Raw genomic sequence first — 19,001 nt, 5'->3', positions numbered from 1 at the left:
TTGATTGATGATACCGATTAATGGTAAAATTAAATTAAATTGTAATTAACGGTAAACACTACCTTTGGACAAAGACACCATAAATACCACGCCATTGAAGCATTCAACAGTCTTCCACTTGAAACAAAAATTGAGGAAAATAAAAATAAATTCAAACACAAAATAAAAAAATGGATTAAAGAACAAAAAGACAATATTACCAAAATTCTATGACATAAAATAATAAAACATATACACGCAACACAAAAAAAATATATAAAACACGCAACACGCACAAACACATAAATCATTATAAATGCCGATTTACATTCTCTTTTAATATTTTTCTTTTAATGTGATAATTATATTTTAATTTTTAATCTTTATTTTTAGTTTAAATTTATCTTTATTTTAATGTTGTTTTTATTTTTTTTAAATGTATAAATTCTTATATTATAAAATGGGGGCCTCAGCACGGGTAAACAACCCAGTGAGGCCAACATTACTGAATTAAAATATGAAATATTGTAAAATAATGTATCAACAATAAAAAAATGGAATCTACCTTCTTTAGTTTCTTTCGATGAATTCGTTTCCTGTAGCAGCAATTAAATATGAATAATATGGCATCAAAATGAATGAAATTTTCGAAACAGTTGACCGACAATTAAAGCGTTGTTTCTATCAGTATTTCATCGATTGATCAAAACAAGGTGCCCTAGGAACGAGTGTGTAGTTGATTTTGAAGAAGATAGTGGACATATGAATATGTGTCAACTGCTGCTATTCGAGGTGAGTTTACCGCTTGAGATGTGATAGATATGGCGTTGGAAGTAGGATCGTTGAATGAATATCGGTTGAACGCTGAATCGTCATGATAGCGACAAGGATGTGATTGGTCAGAACTCGATTTATTCGACAACCATTGACGCTTGAAATATTACATACTACGAAAATTTGAAGTGTACATTATTTCCCCTACTAATCAAAATATTTTATATTTTACACGAGCGAAAAACAAGCATTTAATACATACATTATTGATTGTTATTCGGATTTATTAAAAATCGCGGGATATTAGAATTGCAGGATTTGTGAAGCAGAAATTACTTATGAAATATTTACCTTCAGATTTGCTTTTCAAAAAAATAATTAAGAGAAACGATCGGAAATATGTTAACCTTTCGAATGAAAAAAAAAAAGTTTGGTAAAACTGTTATTGGTTGGAGATTTTGATAATTCTTGATAATCATCTAAGACGCAGTCTAAAGTAAAGAAAAAATTAACATCAATTTTAACCATACTCCCTTCCGATTCATCTCCACTTAGATAATACTATCATATAAGATTTTACCACACAACCCCCTCGGGAAGATCATTTCTACTTTCGTATGGAGGTTTTATCTTTCAACCAATCTTGCTTGAAAGGCAGAAATTGCCGCCAGACCATAGACAAGAAATTACCTATAATATGAAGTACTAAGTACAATATGTTTTAAACAGAACTGTGCATATTATTATACTTCATATAATTCAAACTTAATATAATTACTTTAATAAATGAATAAGTTCTATCTATTATTTGGTGAACTTTCCTTTGTTCTTGAGAAACAATTTAACCCTATCTGCATGCCGTTCACCAAATTTTTGCATCAGTTTTCTTTTCCAGATTGAATGAGTTCCTCAATGCGTGCTTCATTTGTTTTCTTTAATTCCTTATTTACAATTCACCACAAGTTTTTGATGGAGTATAATATTGTACGGGGCTATTTCCATGTCGTGAGAGCGTTGGAATTTGGATTTTCCTGAAGATATTTGTCGACAACTTTGGCATTGTAGAATGGAGCCTTGTCGTGGATGAATGCTCTATTTGGAAACCATAATTACCACATAAAAAAGCAAAGACTGAACATTGGTCTATGATATTATGAAAAACAAGTGGATTTGAGTCTAATAATCTTCACACATCTGTAAGGTGCAAAAAACTTAATGTACAGGATTTTCCAATAAGAGGTATTATTTTGATATTCAATCGTAAAAAAACAATGGTTTCGTTGCTTGTGAGGCACGTAGCGCCGTCTTGTTGAAAATAAACGTTATCCAGATTAATACCATTCAATTCCGGCCATAAAAAATCATTAATCATCTCTCGATAGCGCAATCCATTCACCGTAACTGTTGCTCCAGCCTCATTTTCAAAAAATTAAGGTCCAATGACTCCGCCGGACCATAAACCGCACCAAATAGTCACACGTTGAGAATAAAGAGGCATTTTAACAATAACTCTTGGGTTTTCCGAGCCCCAGATGCGACAATTTTGCTTGTTGACGAAGCCACCGAGGTGGAAATGCGCCTCATTACTCAAGATGATTTGCATTTGATTCACGCAAGTGAATTTTAATAATTTCAATACGTTATTGAAACGTGTATCGTTCCATTTTTATTAATGACGTTGTTTTTACTTGTCCAATGTCAAAAAATAACAGTTTCAAAAGTAACATCTACCGAAATAGCGGGCTATTCAAAATAAAACCTCTTATTGGAAAACCCTGTATTTTTCAAATAATCTAGTTAATCGTTCCTATGTATTTCCTAAATCTATGTTGGATTCAAACTCCGTCGGTTATCGATGCGCGCCAGTCTAGAACTCTAGAAGTGTAGATTGATGCGCGGGTCACCTAACCCCATAAACAAGGTTAGCCCGGACCCGTTGGTTCCGCGAACACGGCGCGGCCGCGTTTCTCCGCGCGGCAGCCGGACATGGACGCAGACGGGGACGGACACGGAGACGCGGTGATCTATTGATCTAATCGACAAGATATGTGGATTGAACCAGACGGATCTGCGATGTCGACTGTCGACGGGTTCCGGTGTTGCAGGTGACCCGCATAGCTATTAAATAAGTGATGTCGATTTTATGTGTTATTTGGGGTAGGCAGTAATCCGTAGTGCGTCTCGTCCTCTTTTTAAACCCGTGGGAATCGATCATTGACTAATTGATCAATGATCATTCATCATCAACTTGTGGACACGCTTCTACAAAATTAGCATTTATTTCTTTGGAATTTTAATGGGCATAAGTGAAATCCGTTGAAAACCTAGCTCTAAACACTGCAACTGCAGTGCACCTCAAGATAGTCATAAGTTCACTGGACTGCAAATGTAGCCAGTCGCACAGTAAGGATTAAAGTTAGATTAGGTTCAATTTGTTTCGTGAATGTTTTTATTACACGAATTGAGAAGAACAAATAAATATTGATACATTTATTTATGCAAAGAGTTACCATCTCTAAATTGTTGATTAACTGCTGACTAAAAAAATTACTTCCCAATTTCATCAAACCTATCATTTCATTTAATGGGGTATGTTGGTTCCTAGACATAATATATCTTCCTACATATAATACATACTCATTGAAGGAATCAAAGAGAGAAAATATTCACATTGAGATATTCTGCAGGCACAAATGTTCAATTGTACTACAGCAATAACTCGTATCATTTGCAGGGTCAGTGGTCAACCGACAAGTTGTTACCGGTTGCTTCAGCTAACATCAATAATGTATATTGCTGTCTCCCAACGAGTGGCGCTTTCAGTAATTGGCTTATCCTGTCGCCACATTATACGAGAGAAAACTAGTTCCGAAAATGAAACTGATTTGAATCGCTAACAGAATTTAAAGTGGGTAAAGCAAATGATAGATGCTATTTACTCATTAATGCATTTACTCAATATTTTTCCATAACTTTGTGGTTTATTTGACACATTTGACTATGCGTTGGAAGATTGGCATCTTCGATTCTAACATCGTGATTTATAATAATAAATGTTTTACTATCATCGTTTTTTGCAACAAATAGAGATAATCATGCCCTACAAGGAGCTCCAGAACTGAGGATTTCATTAACATGTAATTAAATTTTAGTATTATGAATGTTATGAAGTAATTATAAATATATTTTTATGTAGAGTGTTTTCTTAAATCAATTTTTTGAGAGGTTTTGGTTTCAGTTTGCATTTGGTGTCAGAACATTTTATATCTCTGATTTCCCCATATATTGTACCCAGCTTTTTATTTGAGATTTAAATGTTTTAATTATGTTGTGATATTTGAGTGACAGTGGGATATGGTTGTAGAGTTTAGTACCATATTATAGGAAGCTTTTTGCCCAAATGTTGTATTTGTAGTTGCTCGATGGACATGTTTTTGACACTGAGATCTAGTGTGTTTAATATTAGTTGTTTGTAATTTTTATTTATTCGTTTTGATGGCAAAGTTTTTACATGGTGAAGGTAAGAAGTATAATAAGAGTATTCATTATTTTTTTTTACTGTCCTCTTCACTAAGGTTTCCTGTTCTGAGGCGGCATGTAGTTTTTTAAACATTTTTATTTGGTTTTAAGTTGTCTATACATCGTTTTCATAATGCTAATAAATTGATTATCACTTTGTTATCTCAGCCATGTTTTTTACTTTTGTTTTAAATATATAATAATTTCCGTTATTTTTTGTTTCATTTTATAGAGCATTGTATACTTTTGTAGCATAATGATATTTCTTGTGTTTTGTATTTTTTAATATAAAGGAGAATTGTTTTAGAATAGAGTTGATTTAATGGCATTATGTTAAAATTGTTGAAGTGCTAGTCAGTGCTAGTTCTTTCGGAATAATTTTCATCATGGATTTTTGATTTTAAATGAGTGATTTTTGAATATTGTTATTATACCATATTCTGACAGTAATTAGCAATATACGTATATTTAATTAATAGGTGTTGTAGTTATGATATATACGAATTAAACACGAAAAGAATACATATGTTTAGTAATAAAAAAATCGCAGTTATAATTGGAAGTTCAAATAATATACGTAATTACGTAGCCCTAAAAAACACAAAAATGTTTTGAACAAACCGAAACCACCTGTCTTGTTAGCCAAGTACATCAAAAACACAGTTCAACAGATGTCTTTAGGAGCTAAAAAAAATATATCTCAAATTATTAACAAAAAAATGTTTAGTTAATAGTTTTGTCCACAAGCTATTTTAATCAAAATAAAAACTACTGTTTGTTTTATATCTGGTAAATGAGCAGAACTTCAACCGATATCAACGAAAAAGGTATAATTACAGTGGATTTCTCAATGAAACCAATATTGATTTTTTCCACAGTCGGTGTGTGTATTTTTCCGCAGAAGAAAGCAGAAAACTAGTCGGCAGATATGTTAACGGTAAATAGAATACAAGACATTTCTCTAAAGCACTCTTACGGATGCAGCAATCCTGTTTGCGTGCGGTGATCTACTGTGTACCAGTGCTGACTGAAGAGATAATAGTGCAAGTGAGCTCGAAGGTCGTTCCACATTAGTGTGGAAGCCACTTGGCTTCTACTTTGTCCCCATTTACTTGGGAATTGAGGGTTAACATATTTATAGATTTGTTAGGTCAATTATTTTAATGATGCAAAGCTGCTATTGGATGACAAATAAAAAATAATAAATAAACATCAACAAACATATGCACACTTTACGAAACAAAAGCGAAAGTTTCTTATGTATCAAGATTTTGGTATATTTAAATTTTTTCACTTTTCTAAATTTCACTTCTTTGCTATGCTATGCTTTAAAGTATAACGAAAATTCATGTTATGTGAATACCATAGATATGTTGTGCGGCTGAAGGTAGCGGGCAGGGGAATGAGATGGCAAAACCTAGCAAAAAATGTCCTAAAAATCATGGAATAAATGTACCTTCTTATGTTTAGTCAAAATATTTACGTACCTTACATACTTAATTAATTTTGACAATACTTTTAATGAGATCACGAAAGTCACGTTTTCAAATCGATTTTAGTGTTTGTTGTAATGTTTGGAAACAGTAAAATTAACAATTTTGAATATTTTGTGATGTCAATAATTTGGGAGGAGAAAAAAATGTGATGACGGACCCAACTATTCAGATAAAAACCTTCATTACTTAAATTGGAACGATGTTCTAGTATTCTAGAAGAATACAGAATATTTTCAGTTGATTTATCTCTCAAAACTTTAAATAGATTTCATTTTTATTGAAAAAACTCTGGGGTCTAAGATCACAGGGGCCCATCTGCAAAAACATAGTTTTGAGATAAACGCAAATGATGATTGGCATGCTCATATGCCCAACTGTATGCCCAACTATATCTCAATGGCTGTGTGTATGTAACCGAGCTTCGCATCACTTATCAGTATGATGATGGCACACCATTTTTTGTAGTTAGGCCCCTGTGATCCTAAGCCCTGAAGTTTTCTTTAACTTTTGATGGTTATAAATTATATAGAAGATTAACTATATTAGTTTAGATAAAAGTTTAGATTTGTTAGTTTAATCTTCTTCTTCTATGATATATTACTTTTATAGGTATATATAACCATTAAAAGTTATAGAAAAGTTGTTCCAATAAAAATTGTATATTCATTTAGACTTTTACAGAAATTTAATAGGTATCAAATTAAAATAAAAATCGGATACGTTTATCCAAAAAACTATAAAGGTAACAAACCAATTCTTTAGAACTTTTTTCAAAAAGACAGCTGCCAAAAATATAGGAAAAAATTGTTGCAACATAATATTTATATGAGATCTACAAATATGTCGAATAATAATTAAGTCACAATGGTCGAGTGGATAAAGACGTTGTACCGGTAAGACGGCCGGTATTCCCGGTTGAGACCGTTTCTATTTTATTTATTATTCGTTTTGTTGTGTTTCATGTTTCGTTTAGATGTAATTAAATTGATTTCCTTGAAGATTTAAACTAATTAATTAATTATGGTAACAAAGTAAAATGAGACTGTTGTTTAAAAAAAGTCAGAAAAGTCCATACATATAAACAAAGCCATATTTGGCGGTCAGCCTCATAATCTAGAAACAATGAAAGCTGGAACTGATTTATGAATAAATTTAAGTCAAAGGTCGCATTCGTGAGTCATAAAGTCTGCATAAACACCACCGAGACAAGGCGCGAAAGGCATCAATGTAAAACAATTTACCGGTAGATAAAAGGAAATGTTAATATTATTGAAAGATTTGCATCTCATGGGATTTCTCGTGTAATTGAAAACGTGGCGCTACGCGTCAATCTTGTCTTTGTTAGTGGCAAAATTCTGATTTCAAATATAATAAAAGTTTTCCTTCGCCTAGAGCCTAGACATATAAATCTCTAGAATAACCTAACCTAACCTAACCTAACCTACATGATCCGACGCAAAGGAGGGCGGTTTGTCTGGCAATTCGTTGTTGACAGACCGATGTATAGGTATTTCAATGGAGCCTGCATTGTGCACCGGTGCACTCGTCGGATTCGAGCGGAATACCCGTTCATAGTTGATGTTAGCTTTTTCAGAACGGATTGTTTCTTCAACACGTTTTTTGTGTAAGTCGTATGTGGAACGAGCTACCGGCATCAGCTTTTCCCCTTTCAAATAATTCGGGCTTATTCAAGATCCACATTGATAAATCCATTCCGACAGCCCTTTCCTTAACCCGCCTCGTAACGCTGACTAATTGGGCGGCGATATAGATACCCTGTCTTTAAATTGTACAAATAGAGACACACTTTTGATATCGCATTAAAAAAAATCATTAAAAATTAAAAAGCAATAGGTTTATTTTTGATATGAAATGAAATTTTATAGTGAAACTATTGAAAGCTTATCCTAAATTATAAAAAAAATCTGAAAATAAAAATAAAACTTCTTCAATAACTTTGTAAATTCACTTTTTCCCATCATTTTAATTAAAAGAAAGTAATAAATTTCGTTTAAACTACTATTTTAATAAAAAAAATATTTACATTTTTAGAACCGAAACATACTAAAATGCTTCAATAAAACTACTCGTACACTAAAATTCTACCATGAAACAACCTGGACACTAAAGTTTTACAATAAAACTACTCGAACACTGAAGTGCTACAGTAAAACAGAACTACTCGTACACTAAAGATATACAATAAAACAACTCATACACTAAAGCGCTACAATAAAACAATTCACACACTGAAACGCTAGAATAAAACTATGCATACACTAAAACGCTACAATAAAACTACTTTTATACTAAAGTTTTAAAATAAAACTACTAAAGCAAAAATAATTAACAAAAAAAGTTCAATTTACATTATTTTGATTTCAGCACAAAGAAGATTGTTCACGTTTACCAATATTATTTTTGGTAGAGAAGGATAAAAATGTTGAGTTTTATTAATTTTTAATGTTTTAATAATATACATAATGATTTTCTTTAATATAGTTTTTCAAAAATATATTATAACAATACAATATCTCATCGATTGTCGATTTAAAAATAATATCCAAAGTAACCTATCAATTCTACCATACACCGAACTTCCAACATTGACCTACTTTTTGTCACGAATTCCACCTAATATTTCTTCTGGTGCACGATTCATCCAATCCAAGCTAGGCTTTCACAGATATTGTTCTTGCAATGCCCAAATGTATTGAAGTATAAATTTACTTTTGACGTTTTCCGAATGGATGAATTTTAGGCAAAATCCTCAAAAACATAATAGCAAACATGATATATATACAAAAAAATTAATGTGAAACAGCATAAGAATCCCAACCGTCTGGAGCCATTGAGACTATGGTGTTCCCAATTGGGGTATTTTGTGAGTCTGAAGGTTGTAGGGAGGAGAAAAAGTTGAGAAAGAGGAAGGTGGGAAAGTACAGGGCTATTCAGATCTGGTCACCAAACGTGGCTAAAGCTATTTCAAACAACGTTTCAATTCTAAATGGTGGTCTTAAACCAGGGCGATACTTAGAGCTTCTTCCACCACTTTATATTATTGTTCTATGTCAGAAAATTATGAAATAACAAAAAGCTATCAAATTAAATTTGCTTGCGCACGCCAGGATTTGAACCAGCGCAGCGACCTCTGCCTTACTACTCGAAAGCTTTACCCCTCGAACACGGAAACCCAGGTGTTAAAATACAGCAAATTCCTGTGCTGTAAATTATCAGTGTGAGAATTCCGGGCTCATATGTGATACCCATTCGCCAATCTCGTGCTTTCCATTTCTTCGGATGCAAAACTATTGTTTCTGTTAGTACGCGAATATTGAGTTGTTTGAACCGTATTTGACCCCATTATTTGTGCCCAGTGGGCTCAGCAAAACGCCATTGAAATGGTCACGTGTTTACCCAACGGCAATTATTTGTCCGATTAACGATTTAATGAAAAAAAAAACATGATCGACCAAGCATTGTAAAACCGGCAGATGACCGTCATAAGGCCATAGACGTTAGGGCGTTGCAATTTTTTCTTGTAATTGCTTTCAGTCTCGTTGTTGTGGAAATGTATGCTTTGTTTTATGGGCTTTAAGAAATGGCTTTTTAATTGGACCCATTGGTAAATAAATCTTAACGATGTTATAATTTCCATTAAAAAATGATCTCGAAAAGCATCGTAAAGCTGCTGGACGAAGGTAATCAGTAATCATTATGTAAAAGCCTATCACCATATAGTATTTATATGGGCACTTTTTGCTTGTTTTTAGGTATTTAAAATAACATTTTTTCAATAACGGCTTTATAAAAAAGAGATAAAATTTATTTTGATTATTTTAAAGTCAACCTATAAATATACAACTTTGCGATTGTTTGACTTGGCAGAGTAACTGAAACTAGAAGTTTTTTTCTACGTAACAAGTTTTAGTGATTTAAACAGAAATCGTCAGAAACAATTCACGAGAGATTTTATTTTTTTTAAAGAGAGATAATATTCCCGGGTTATGAGTAAACGGACGATATTTGAAAATCCTTCTACTACCATCACAGTAAGCATAAAATGTTGCTTTTGTCGTGATGGAGGACTTTGAAGAGCTGAGAAATTGAACTCACATTAATAAATATTAACAGATAAAAATAATATTCAATGCTGACCGAGTTAATCCGAAGTTAAACCGAAAACTGTATGAGAAATATATAGAGCTATGTTTTTACGATATAATTTTAAAGTCATCGGGGGATGGGAGCAAACCCAAATTAGCAGAAGAATTGATGAAGGAGTGGAAAGGGTCGAAGTGAAATTACATGGTTGTAGAAGGGAAAAATGATTATGTGGGAAAATATTCAAAAGAGGATTGTTTGATTAAAATTTTTGAAAAAAAATTAGAAATTTGTGCATTATATTCATTATTAGTTGTACCTCACCACGCGTTGCTGTAGCTCCTTCAAGAGCATTCTCGAACTTTCCGCGACCTTCTAGACTCACAGACACACTCCACCGCTAAGTTTGGAACCTTATAGAACCTTCTTGAACTGTCTCCTTCCATAACCTTCTAGAGCATTCGAGAACCTTCACGATCTTCCCGGAACCTTCCAGACTCACCGACACAGTCAGTGGGCCCATTCTGAAATAATCTGAAGCATTCGCGGCCTTCCTATAACAAATCACATTTTCGTCCCCCAATCCCACCCACGCTCAGCCACCCCCACCAAACTCTCTTATTTTCGATGTGAAATACGGGTTAGTAATATATATTAGATAGATTATCAAAGCAGTTGCTCTACAGCATTTCAACAAGATAGGGCAATTATTTAATTCCAAGTACAGTTTTGATGTATCAACCTGCGGATGACACTGCCTGTTTTTACAAGCTACAAAATTCAGTCTATCAAATAACAATTATCATAACTAATATCCGCAATATAATGAGAAGTTAACCAAACACCGAGCACATAATCGTATTTAACTGTTAGTTGAAAGTATTTCAATCGAAAATGATTCCCAGGTTTTGCACGGGTAACATTGGAGTGCTTAAAAATGAATATTGTTTGATATTTATCTAACTTTTTTTTAAATCTATGAGCATCGGTCACCACCTTGTTGTCGGACGACATTAGCTGTATCCTGGCTCCAGTGTCTCATCACGCCGTCAAATCCATCCAGAACTTGTTCAGTAAACATTGTTGATGCACTGCTATATATTTTGTATCCAAATGTGATTCTGCAGTCGACATTATATTAGATTCGGAGTCATTCCATCGAGCAAGTTAGATAGTGACACCAGGTCTCACACGTATAAATGCTAGTACAAAATGCTTTAAACAATATATTTTTAAATATTATCATACACTATGCAGGAACTTAAATCAGCGTAGTGTTAATAGAATGTCGCCATTATCCGATAGAACTTAATTAATAATGTGCCCCAAGTATTTTACATTCGTAGATGTATTTTTCCTTAACTCATTAAGGCGTGTAAATTACTTTTAAATAAATAATTCATTGAGTGCATTAACTTATAACAACTGTGGAAGATACCACGTCTACAAAAAAAATTAGTTGACCATTCCATTGACCTAATGCCGGGACGTTCCGTGGCCTATTGCCTCCCATACCAGAGGCTGCAGCGATGTGAGATGTACTAATGTACCCAACATCTAACGTCTAACATCTACCGACCTAACCAGGTGCGAGCGGATACTGGTTAGGTACTGAATAGTGCGGTGCCGATGCGTAGCAACTGGTAGCAGTGTTATAGGTACCCTCTAAGTATAGGTATTCGTTTCATGAATGAATACATGAATGAGGAAAAAGATGGGTAAAAACGTGTTTGGCGTAAAATAGTGTTCATTTTTTAAAATAAAAATCAATTATGTATTGATCTTTTTCTAGATAAGAAAACTATAACATAGATTTCTGTCACTATTTTTTGTTTGTTTATTTCTATGTTTTGTTATTTTTAAATAGACCCACAGAACTAGGAGAATGCTTGTATTATGGGGGTAACATAATAAAAGCAGGAATAAAATCATATAGTATAACAATAATGTAAGGTTCGAACCCGGCGTGCGCAAATAATTTTTTTTGATTAATTTGTGTTATTTCACAATTAATTAATTCAAATAATATATAGTATATTTGCGGCACGTTCCAGAGTGGAAGATACTACCAGTATCGCCCTGGTGTAAGACCACCATTCAGAATTGAAACGTTGCTCCAAATGGCTTTAGCCGTGTTTAGTGACTAGATCTGAATAGCCAGGTACTTCCTCACCTTCCTCTTTCCCTTCCCCACTTACCTTCAGCCTCACAACATCCCCGGATTGGGGATGCCATAGTCTCACTGGCTCCAGACGGGAGCAGTTGGGACTCTTGTGAGGTATTCACTATAAAAAAAAAAAAGTAATAATAATCTATCTACTATTTTTATAAAGAAGGGTATTTGAGGCGGGCGAGGTGGATTTTTTTATAGAAATCCACAGTTTTATTCCGAGATTGATGAAATTTTGCTTCAAAACAACAGGAAGGTCACTGTCTACATATGATTTTGAAAACATCTATGAAAAGCCCGGGCAACGTCGGGGACTTAAATTTGTATAAAAAAATGTATTTTCTGCATCTCCGTTCCATTATTAGAGTAGCCATCCAGTTAGTGTTAGAGTGTTTGTATGTCCAAAGATGCCATGTAGGATAATAGAGATCAATTTGGAGAATCTGGCATAAATATTATTAATATGTCTTCATTATGTCATAAGTACATGGAAAACAACAGTCTTTGAATTTCATAAAATACTACTTAATATTAAAAAGTGAAACATAAAAATATTGGAATTTTTTTTATTGATTTATACAAGCTAAAAAATCTCATTATTGAGAAGAATAAGAATTTTCCTAAGCACAGTGTACGATAAAAATATATACAGTGCCAATGTACCACATGTTAATTATTGAAGCAGTATTATATTATTTGCCATCTATGGATTAATGAAACAAAAATGACAATATCACAAAATAGAGCCAAGAGAATTATACTGAAGAAAAATAGATACGAAATGAATTGAAGGAGTTAAATTTCTTGTTATTTAAACAAATTATTTACTTTACTAATTTATTTTAAATGGCAATACATCAATTGAATTTCTGAGAAAACCTTTAAAAACCTACATCATAAACACACTTGCATGGAGAAAATCCTACTGATATAAAATACTGTTAATTGATTAAAACTCTAATGAAAAAAAAAATAATCCTAACCTAACCTAACCTAACTTAACCTACTTAATCCAGTTTATAATTTTTTTTTCATCACTTTCCATTACTTTATATAGCTTTTCAATATGTGATGAATTATCATTTGTTGATTTATCCGGTCACCGTCAAAAGCATATGTTTTTTGAGGACGGCGGAACACTGAGCATAGTAGCATTCCGTCATAATGTCTATTAGGAAAAGAACACGTGTTCTCCATATATTCTAAGCGACTTATATTTTATCAGAAAGTTCGCATGATGTTTCCTTTTTAACTATAATTTTTTCAAAAAAATAAGACTACCTTTAAAAAAAAAACGGTGTCAAAAAATAAAGTTAGAGTAATATATAAACCAATTTAAAATTAAATTGCGTAAATATGTTATTGATTTATACAAAAAAAATTTAAATGCATAAGGATTGTATTAGGCCGTTGGTAACTATGTATTTATTTAGAAACCACAAATAAATAAATAAAAAACAAAAAAGATACCGATTTATAAAAGCATAACAAAATAAATGATACACGTTGAACAAATACCGACTCCGGAGTGCAATAATCCTATGCATTATGTACTCATTGTAGAATATAAGCTAGCCGGTCAAAGATTAACTCTCACAGCCGACAATTGGTCTGAACACTGAACCTGAACAGTTGAACAGGTCGCTTCTTCTCTTCCCATCCATTGTTCCCTCTTATCGTTTCTGTGCCATCATCATTCGGCATACAGCAAACAGCATATAGAATGCGGTGTGCAGCATAATAGCATTCAGTTTGAACCCTGGGCTTTTTGTAGAGGATCCCACGAGTGTCTTTGAATTTGGAATATGGCTTTTTGCTACCGCCCAGTTCCCTCTTGAGTTTTATTGATTAGAAAATAAAACGAATAATTTGTATTTCAATTATGTTATGAAAATGGCCAGATAAATGCTAAAACAAAGTCATTGAACCCTTAAACTAATATATTTATAGCACTAACTATTGGCCTGAAACACTTATATAAATTTAAAAAATATTCTGAGAAAAAATACATGCCGCTGGCGGGAATTGAACTCGCAGCCTTGCCGGTCAGGTGCTCTACGAATTTTGCTACGCCGACTTATTCAAAACTCGCCAAATTATTCAATATTTACTGGTATTTTTTGTTGATTATTCCGCAGACTCTTGACTCTATTGGTGCAAATATTTTTTTTTACATTTATTAATTGAGAAAAAATGTTAAAGTAGAACCGACAGACAACGATGTGGCAACTTTACTGGACCACTTTTTTACAACACATCAACAAACGTTTCCATGAAATAATATTTAATCAATTAACATCAATAATCCGCTGTTTTAAAAGAAAATCCTCAAAAGTCATAGATTTTTTTTACTAAATTAAATAACTATTGGTACATAGTTGTTGGTGCTCCCTAAAAGCTTATTTTTGCAAAATTTAATAATTAATTGATGAACTAAACAAAAAGCCATACACTTGTTTTTAAAATAAAAATAATAATTTCACATGCAGCAACTAACGTAATCCTCCCATCTTTTTCAGCTGGCCTTTACTAAATCCGACAAGGTGGAAGTGGTTGAAGCTGTTTCCGGACAAGAGGATCAGCTGGACAATGGCCACCCCAACGATGTGGACCGAGGGGACAACGACATCCCAAACCCGGATCAGCTCGCCCTGGAGTCGGGAGACCAGGACTCGGGAAACGGGCAGGCCGCCGGTCTGAACTTCAACGTGCAACAGCACCCTAATCAGAGATTGCAATTAGGTCTGTTGTTTACCAATTATTCAATTCAACTAACTAACTGACTATCACGCCGTTTCCAGTTTTATTGACTACGCCAGTCTGAGCTTCAAAGTTCAGCAGCAACCCTAATCAGAGATTGCAAATAGGTCTGTCGCTCATCAATTATTCAATCTAAATAACTAACCAACTGATATCACACCGTTTCCAGTTTTATTAACTACGCCAGTCTGAGCTTCAGCGTGCAGCAGCAACCCAAATCGGAGATTGCAAATAGGTCTGTTTACCAATCATTCAGTTTAAGTAACTAACTAAATGATATCACGCCGTTTCCAGTTTCATTGACCACGCCAGTCTGAATGTCAACATGAAGCAGCACAATAATCAGATGTTGCTATCAGTTCTGTTGTTCTTCAATAATTCAACTAACCATCACGCCGTAGGCGGAGAGGATGGACCGGCAAACAACTCAGTATTGGCAGATACTCCTTGCCTTATTCGTATGATATACTTCTTAATTTCATTTTACGTTAAAAGAAATATTAATATTTCACTTTCTTAACTTAAAAAGACACATTAAAAAAATTTAAATACATATAATTGTTTACTACCTAACTTAGATAAATTCATTTTAATTTTGCTCACTAATCTTAAGAGCAAACATTTTTTTCTTAAATAATATATTCATTCTGTTTTCTGTTGTCGGGAAAGAGATTTTATATCTGTGCATCCTCATGGCATATGTAACTTTTACCACTTTGAGTCTTTACTGAATTTGTGTATAGTTTTTTTATGATGTCTTGTGTAGTTTTCATGTACATGTGATATTTTCGTATGTGTAAATCCATTTTGAATTTTGTAGATTCATAGAAATATGTTATACTCGTTCAATTTTCGTTCAAGTTCGTTTCTTGGTTTACTTTAATTTTTTATAAATTTATTCTGTATTATTTGTAGGTCGTTTAAAATACTTAATGTATATATTTCTCCATATTTCAAATAGATCATTTATATAAGAATGAAATATATTAAAGTACAATCCCTTATTTTATTTCGTTGGTAGAAGATGAGATTTTTAACCAAGTACACCAAGTGGTAGAATAAAAAAATCTTTTAGCTTTTGTATGTGTTGCCTAAATGACAAGGGATTGATAATCGATATGTAGTCCCAGGTATTTTTCACTGCCTGAGATTTGTAGGTTTTTCCTTCAATTTGCAATGGTGTATGAGACGGTGTTTTTCTTTTTTTTTGTGAGCTTCTTACCATGTAACTAGTATTTAAAAAAATATATTTTTAATTAACAAGTTGTTTGAAACATTAAGCATCCAGTTGTGATTTTTCTATGAAGTTTTTGTCATCGTCATCTGCATATAAGAAAATTTTGTCGCCAAATATTATATTTATTTTTTCTTCCTCGAAAGGCGGACATTTCCATATTATTTTCATTGCTTAAGGAACCACGCCTTGATCTGATCAGCTGTTTGATCTGATCTGATCTGACCTTGATCTGCTGTTTGTTGTAGTGAAATAGTATTTTTCCAGTGAAGTTGTTCCAGTGGCTTCTAAAGAGGGCTGCTGCGGTTGGTCTGCTTTGATTATATCTCGGTTCAATATTGCTGGTATAACTTTTTGAAGAATTCTCCAATGTTTGTAATTTTAGTTATGATTTCACGTTGAAGTTGTTCACGTAGAGTTTATTTATTTATTATTGAGCGACATCTCTTGGAAAGATCGGAAATTTCATTTAGTTGATCGTTATTGATTTTAATAACGAATTTCACAGTTGTTGAGTTTCGTTCACAGACGTCTCTGTGGCTTCTTTTGCTTGTTGTGAATACTTTTCTCTTTGAAGGAGTGCAGGCGAAGGTTTGTTAATATTGTTTTTGTCATTTTGCGAAAGATGCTCTAAAATTTGACAAATTATTCGATAAATTACAAACTTTTTATACCACTATATAAAGGGTTTTACATTATTTCCGTTGAAAATTATAAACAAACCTGAACTTCCGGGCACGGTTTGATTTGATACCGCCCTCTTTGGATTACCACTCAAACTAACATTCGCTTCTTTGAATCACTTTGGTTTGAGTATTTGCTTGCCGAACCAATGAAATATGAATTAATCATAATACTGTACACAAACACAAAATTCTTTTGTATTATCACTGCAACATATTTATTTTTCGTTTCGTTTAAAATCTTGTACTATTTTAAAAATCAATGTTTGAAAATTTATTTATCCAAATAATGGTAATCTAACATCTGGGTTGCAGTAAAACGTTACTACTTGTAGTTTAATTTTTTTAAGTAGTGTAATTCATGCGCGTAGCGCGTAGTCTAATTTTATTTGATTAAGTTATAAAATATAGTTTAAATACTCTCCCCCTTCGCAGTAATCTTCAATTCTTCTTTTCTTTACTTATTAATACCAAAATCGAATATTTATCTTTTCAGTGTCATCCCGGGTACCAAACGTTCACCAGGTCGGTCTACTCCACGGACCGCAGAAGCACAACATCGGCTACCGTGGCCAGCAGCCGCCCCCGCCCCCACCCCAGTCAATCAAGAACAACAACAAAATCCAGCAAGAAGCCATGGACAAGATCTTCTCCGGAGGCAATGATATCTGGCCTGCGCCAGTCCCAGAGATGCCTAAAATCATATCCCTTGACGTCAAATGTGAAAAGAATTCAATGAAAGTTTTCCTAGGTTTTGATAAACCTTTCTATGGTATCGTCTTCTCTAAAGGACATTACTCCAATCTAAATTGCGTCCATCTTCCAGCAGGATTAGGAAGAACTTCAGCTAACTTTGAAATCAGCATCCATGCTTGCGGAACCGCTGGTAATACAGAGAATGGTCTATATGGATACGGCGCAGACTCTGGATCAGGAACCTACTTTGAAAACATCATCGTCATTCAGTACGATCCTCAAGTACAAGAAGTTTGGGATCAAGCTAGGAAGCTTCGTTGCACGTGGCACGATCAGTATGAGAAGTCTGTCACATTCAGACCTTTCCCTGTTGATATGCTTGATGTTGTCAGAGCTGACTTCGCAGGTGATAATGTTGGATGCTGGATGCAGATTCAAGTCGGAAAAGGTCCTTGGGCGTCAGAAGTTTCAGGCTTGGTTAAGATTGGACAAACTATGACAATGGTTTTGGCTATCAAGGATGACGATTCCAAGTTTGATATGTTAGTCAGAAATTGCATGGCTCATGATGGCAAACGGGCACCTATTCAGCTTGTTGATCAAAAGGGATGCGTTACAAGACCGAAACTCATGTCGAGATTCACTAAAATAAAGAATTTTGGAGCTAGTGCTTCTGTGTTGTCTTATGCACATTTCCAAGCATTCAAGTTCCCTGACTCAATGGAAGTGCACTTCCAATGTACCATTCAGATCTGCAGATATCAATGCCCAGATCAGTGCTCCGACCAAGGACTCATCTCTGGACCTGAGATCAGAAGACCTGGACCAGAATACGGACCCCCTCCCCCACCACCGCTACCCCTGGAAGCCTTTTTGCATGGAGGACATCACCGGGATGAACGCAGAGTAAGGAGAACAAGAGAAGTAGACCCAGAAAAGGAAGTCGGCGTCAACAGGGTAATCCGAGTTGTATCTACTGGAGATTTGACATTTGCATTAGACGAAAGCTCCAACAATACATCTTCAGAAACCATGATCTTCCCTGCAAGAGAAGAAATGCCCCCTGGTGGCATGATTTGTATGACTACTCCTGGCTTTGCAGCCACACTTATTGTCCTTTTAGGTATTCTTATTGTATCCTGCCTTATGTCAGCATTTTTATGCATCCGATTGAGGCCCTTCTCCGGTCTTCACGAAAAGACGATGGCTTTCAATGATCCCATTTCTCCTAAAAAGAAGTCAAATAATAAAAGTTGTTTCTATTCATAAAATAAGTTTCAGTTAGAAATTTAAAGGAAAAACTCTTTTTTTATTTATGATGAATTCTTGCATCATAAAACCGACAAAGTCAATTGATTGTGAATCACTTAAATATCATACATATCAAAATAAATCAATGTAATTCATTGATATAAAATAAGCGGCAATAGAATCTAAATTCACTTCTAACATGGATGAATAAAGAATGAGTCATAGATGCGTGGAATGAAACAAAAAGTATGGAATGAATCGGAAGGAGGATCGTAAAAATATTTTTAATAAGCAAATTATGTATTAATAAATTCTGGGATGGTGAAGGAATAGAT

General features: G+C 33.9%; 1 protein-coding gene across 1 annotated transcript; it reads left to right on the top strand.

Moving 5' to 3' along the window:
- The first annotated feature begins 747 nt into the window (after positions 1–747).
- dy (transmembrane protein dusky) lies at positions 748–18,684 on the top strand. Its single transcript, XM_089639859.1, has 5 exons — positions 748–771; positions 14,562–14,776; positions 14,972–15,037; positions 15,097–15,260; positions 17,216–18,684. The coding sequence occupies exons 1-5, from the start codon at positions 748–750 to the stop codon at positions 18,682–18,684; spliced, it is 1,938 nt and encodes a 645-aa protein (XP_089495985.1).
- The last annotated feature ends 317 nt before the right edge of the window (positions 18,685–19,001 follow it).

This window comes from Hesperophylax consimilis, chromosome 14, assembly GCF_061612785.1.
Source record: "Hesperophylax consimilis isolate HC1 chromosome 14, BYU_Hcon_1.0, whole genome shotgun sequence".
Classification (NCBI taxonomy): domain Eukaryota; kingdom Metazoa; phylum Arthropoda; class Insecta; order Trichoptera; family Limnephilidae; genus Hesperophylax; species Hesperophylax consimilis.
Note: the sequence above shows the minus strand (reverse complement) of the source record. Positions and strands in the feature narration are given on the sequence as shown.

Excerpts from the sequence above, each read along its gene's own strand:
- dy (XM_089639859.1), top strand. The coding sequence starts at position 748 with ATGTGTCAACTGCTGCTATTCGAG. Across the intron at positions 772-14,561 it reads GTCAACTGCTGCTATTCGAG|CTGGCCTTTACTAAATCCGA; the intron begins GTGAGTTTACCG and ends CATCTTTTTCAG. Across the intron at positions 14,777-14,971 it reads CAGCACCCTAATCAGAGATT|TTTTATTAACTACGCCAGTC; the intron begins GCAATTAGGTCT and ends CACCGTTTCCAG.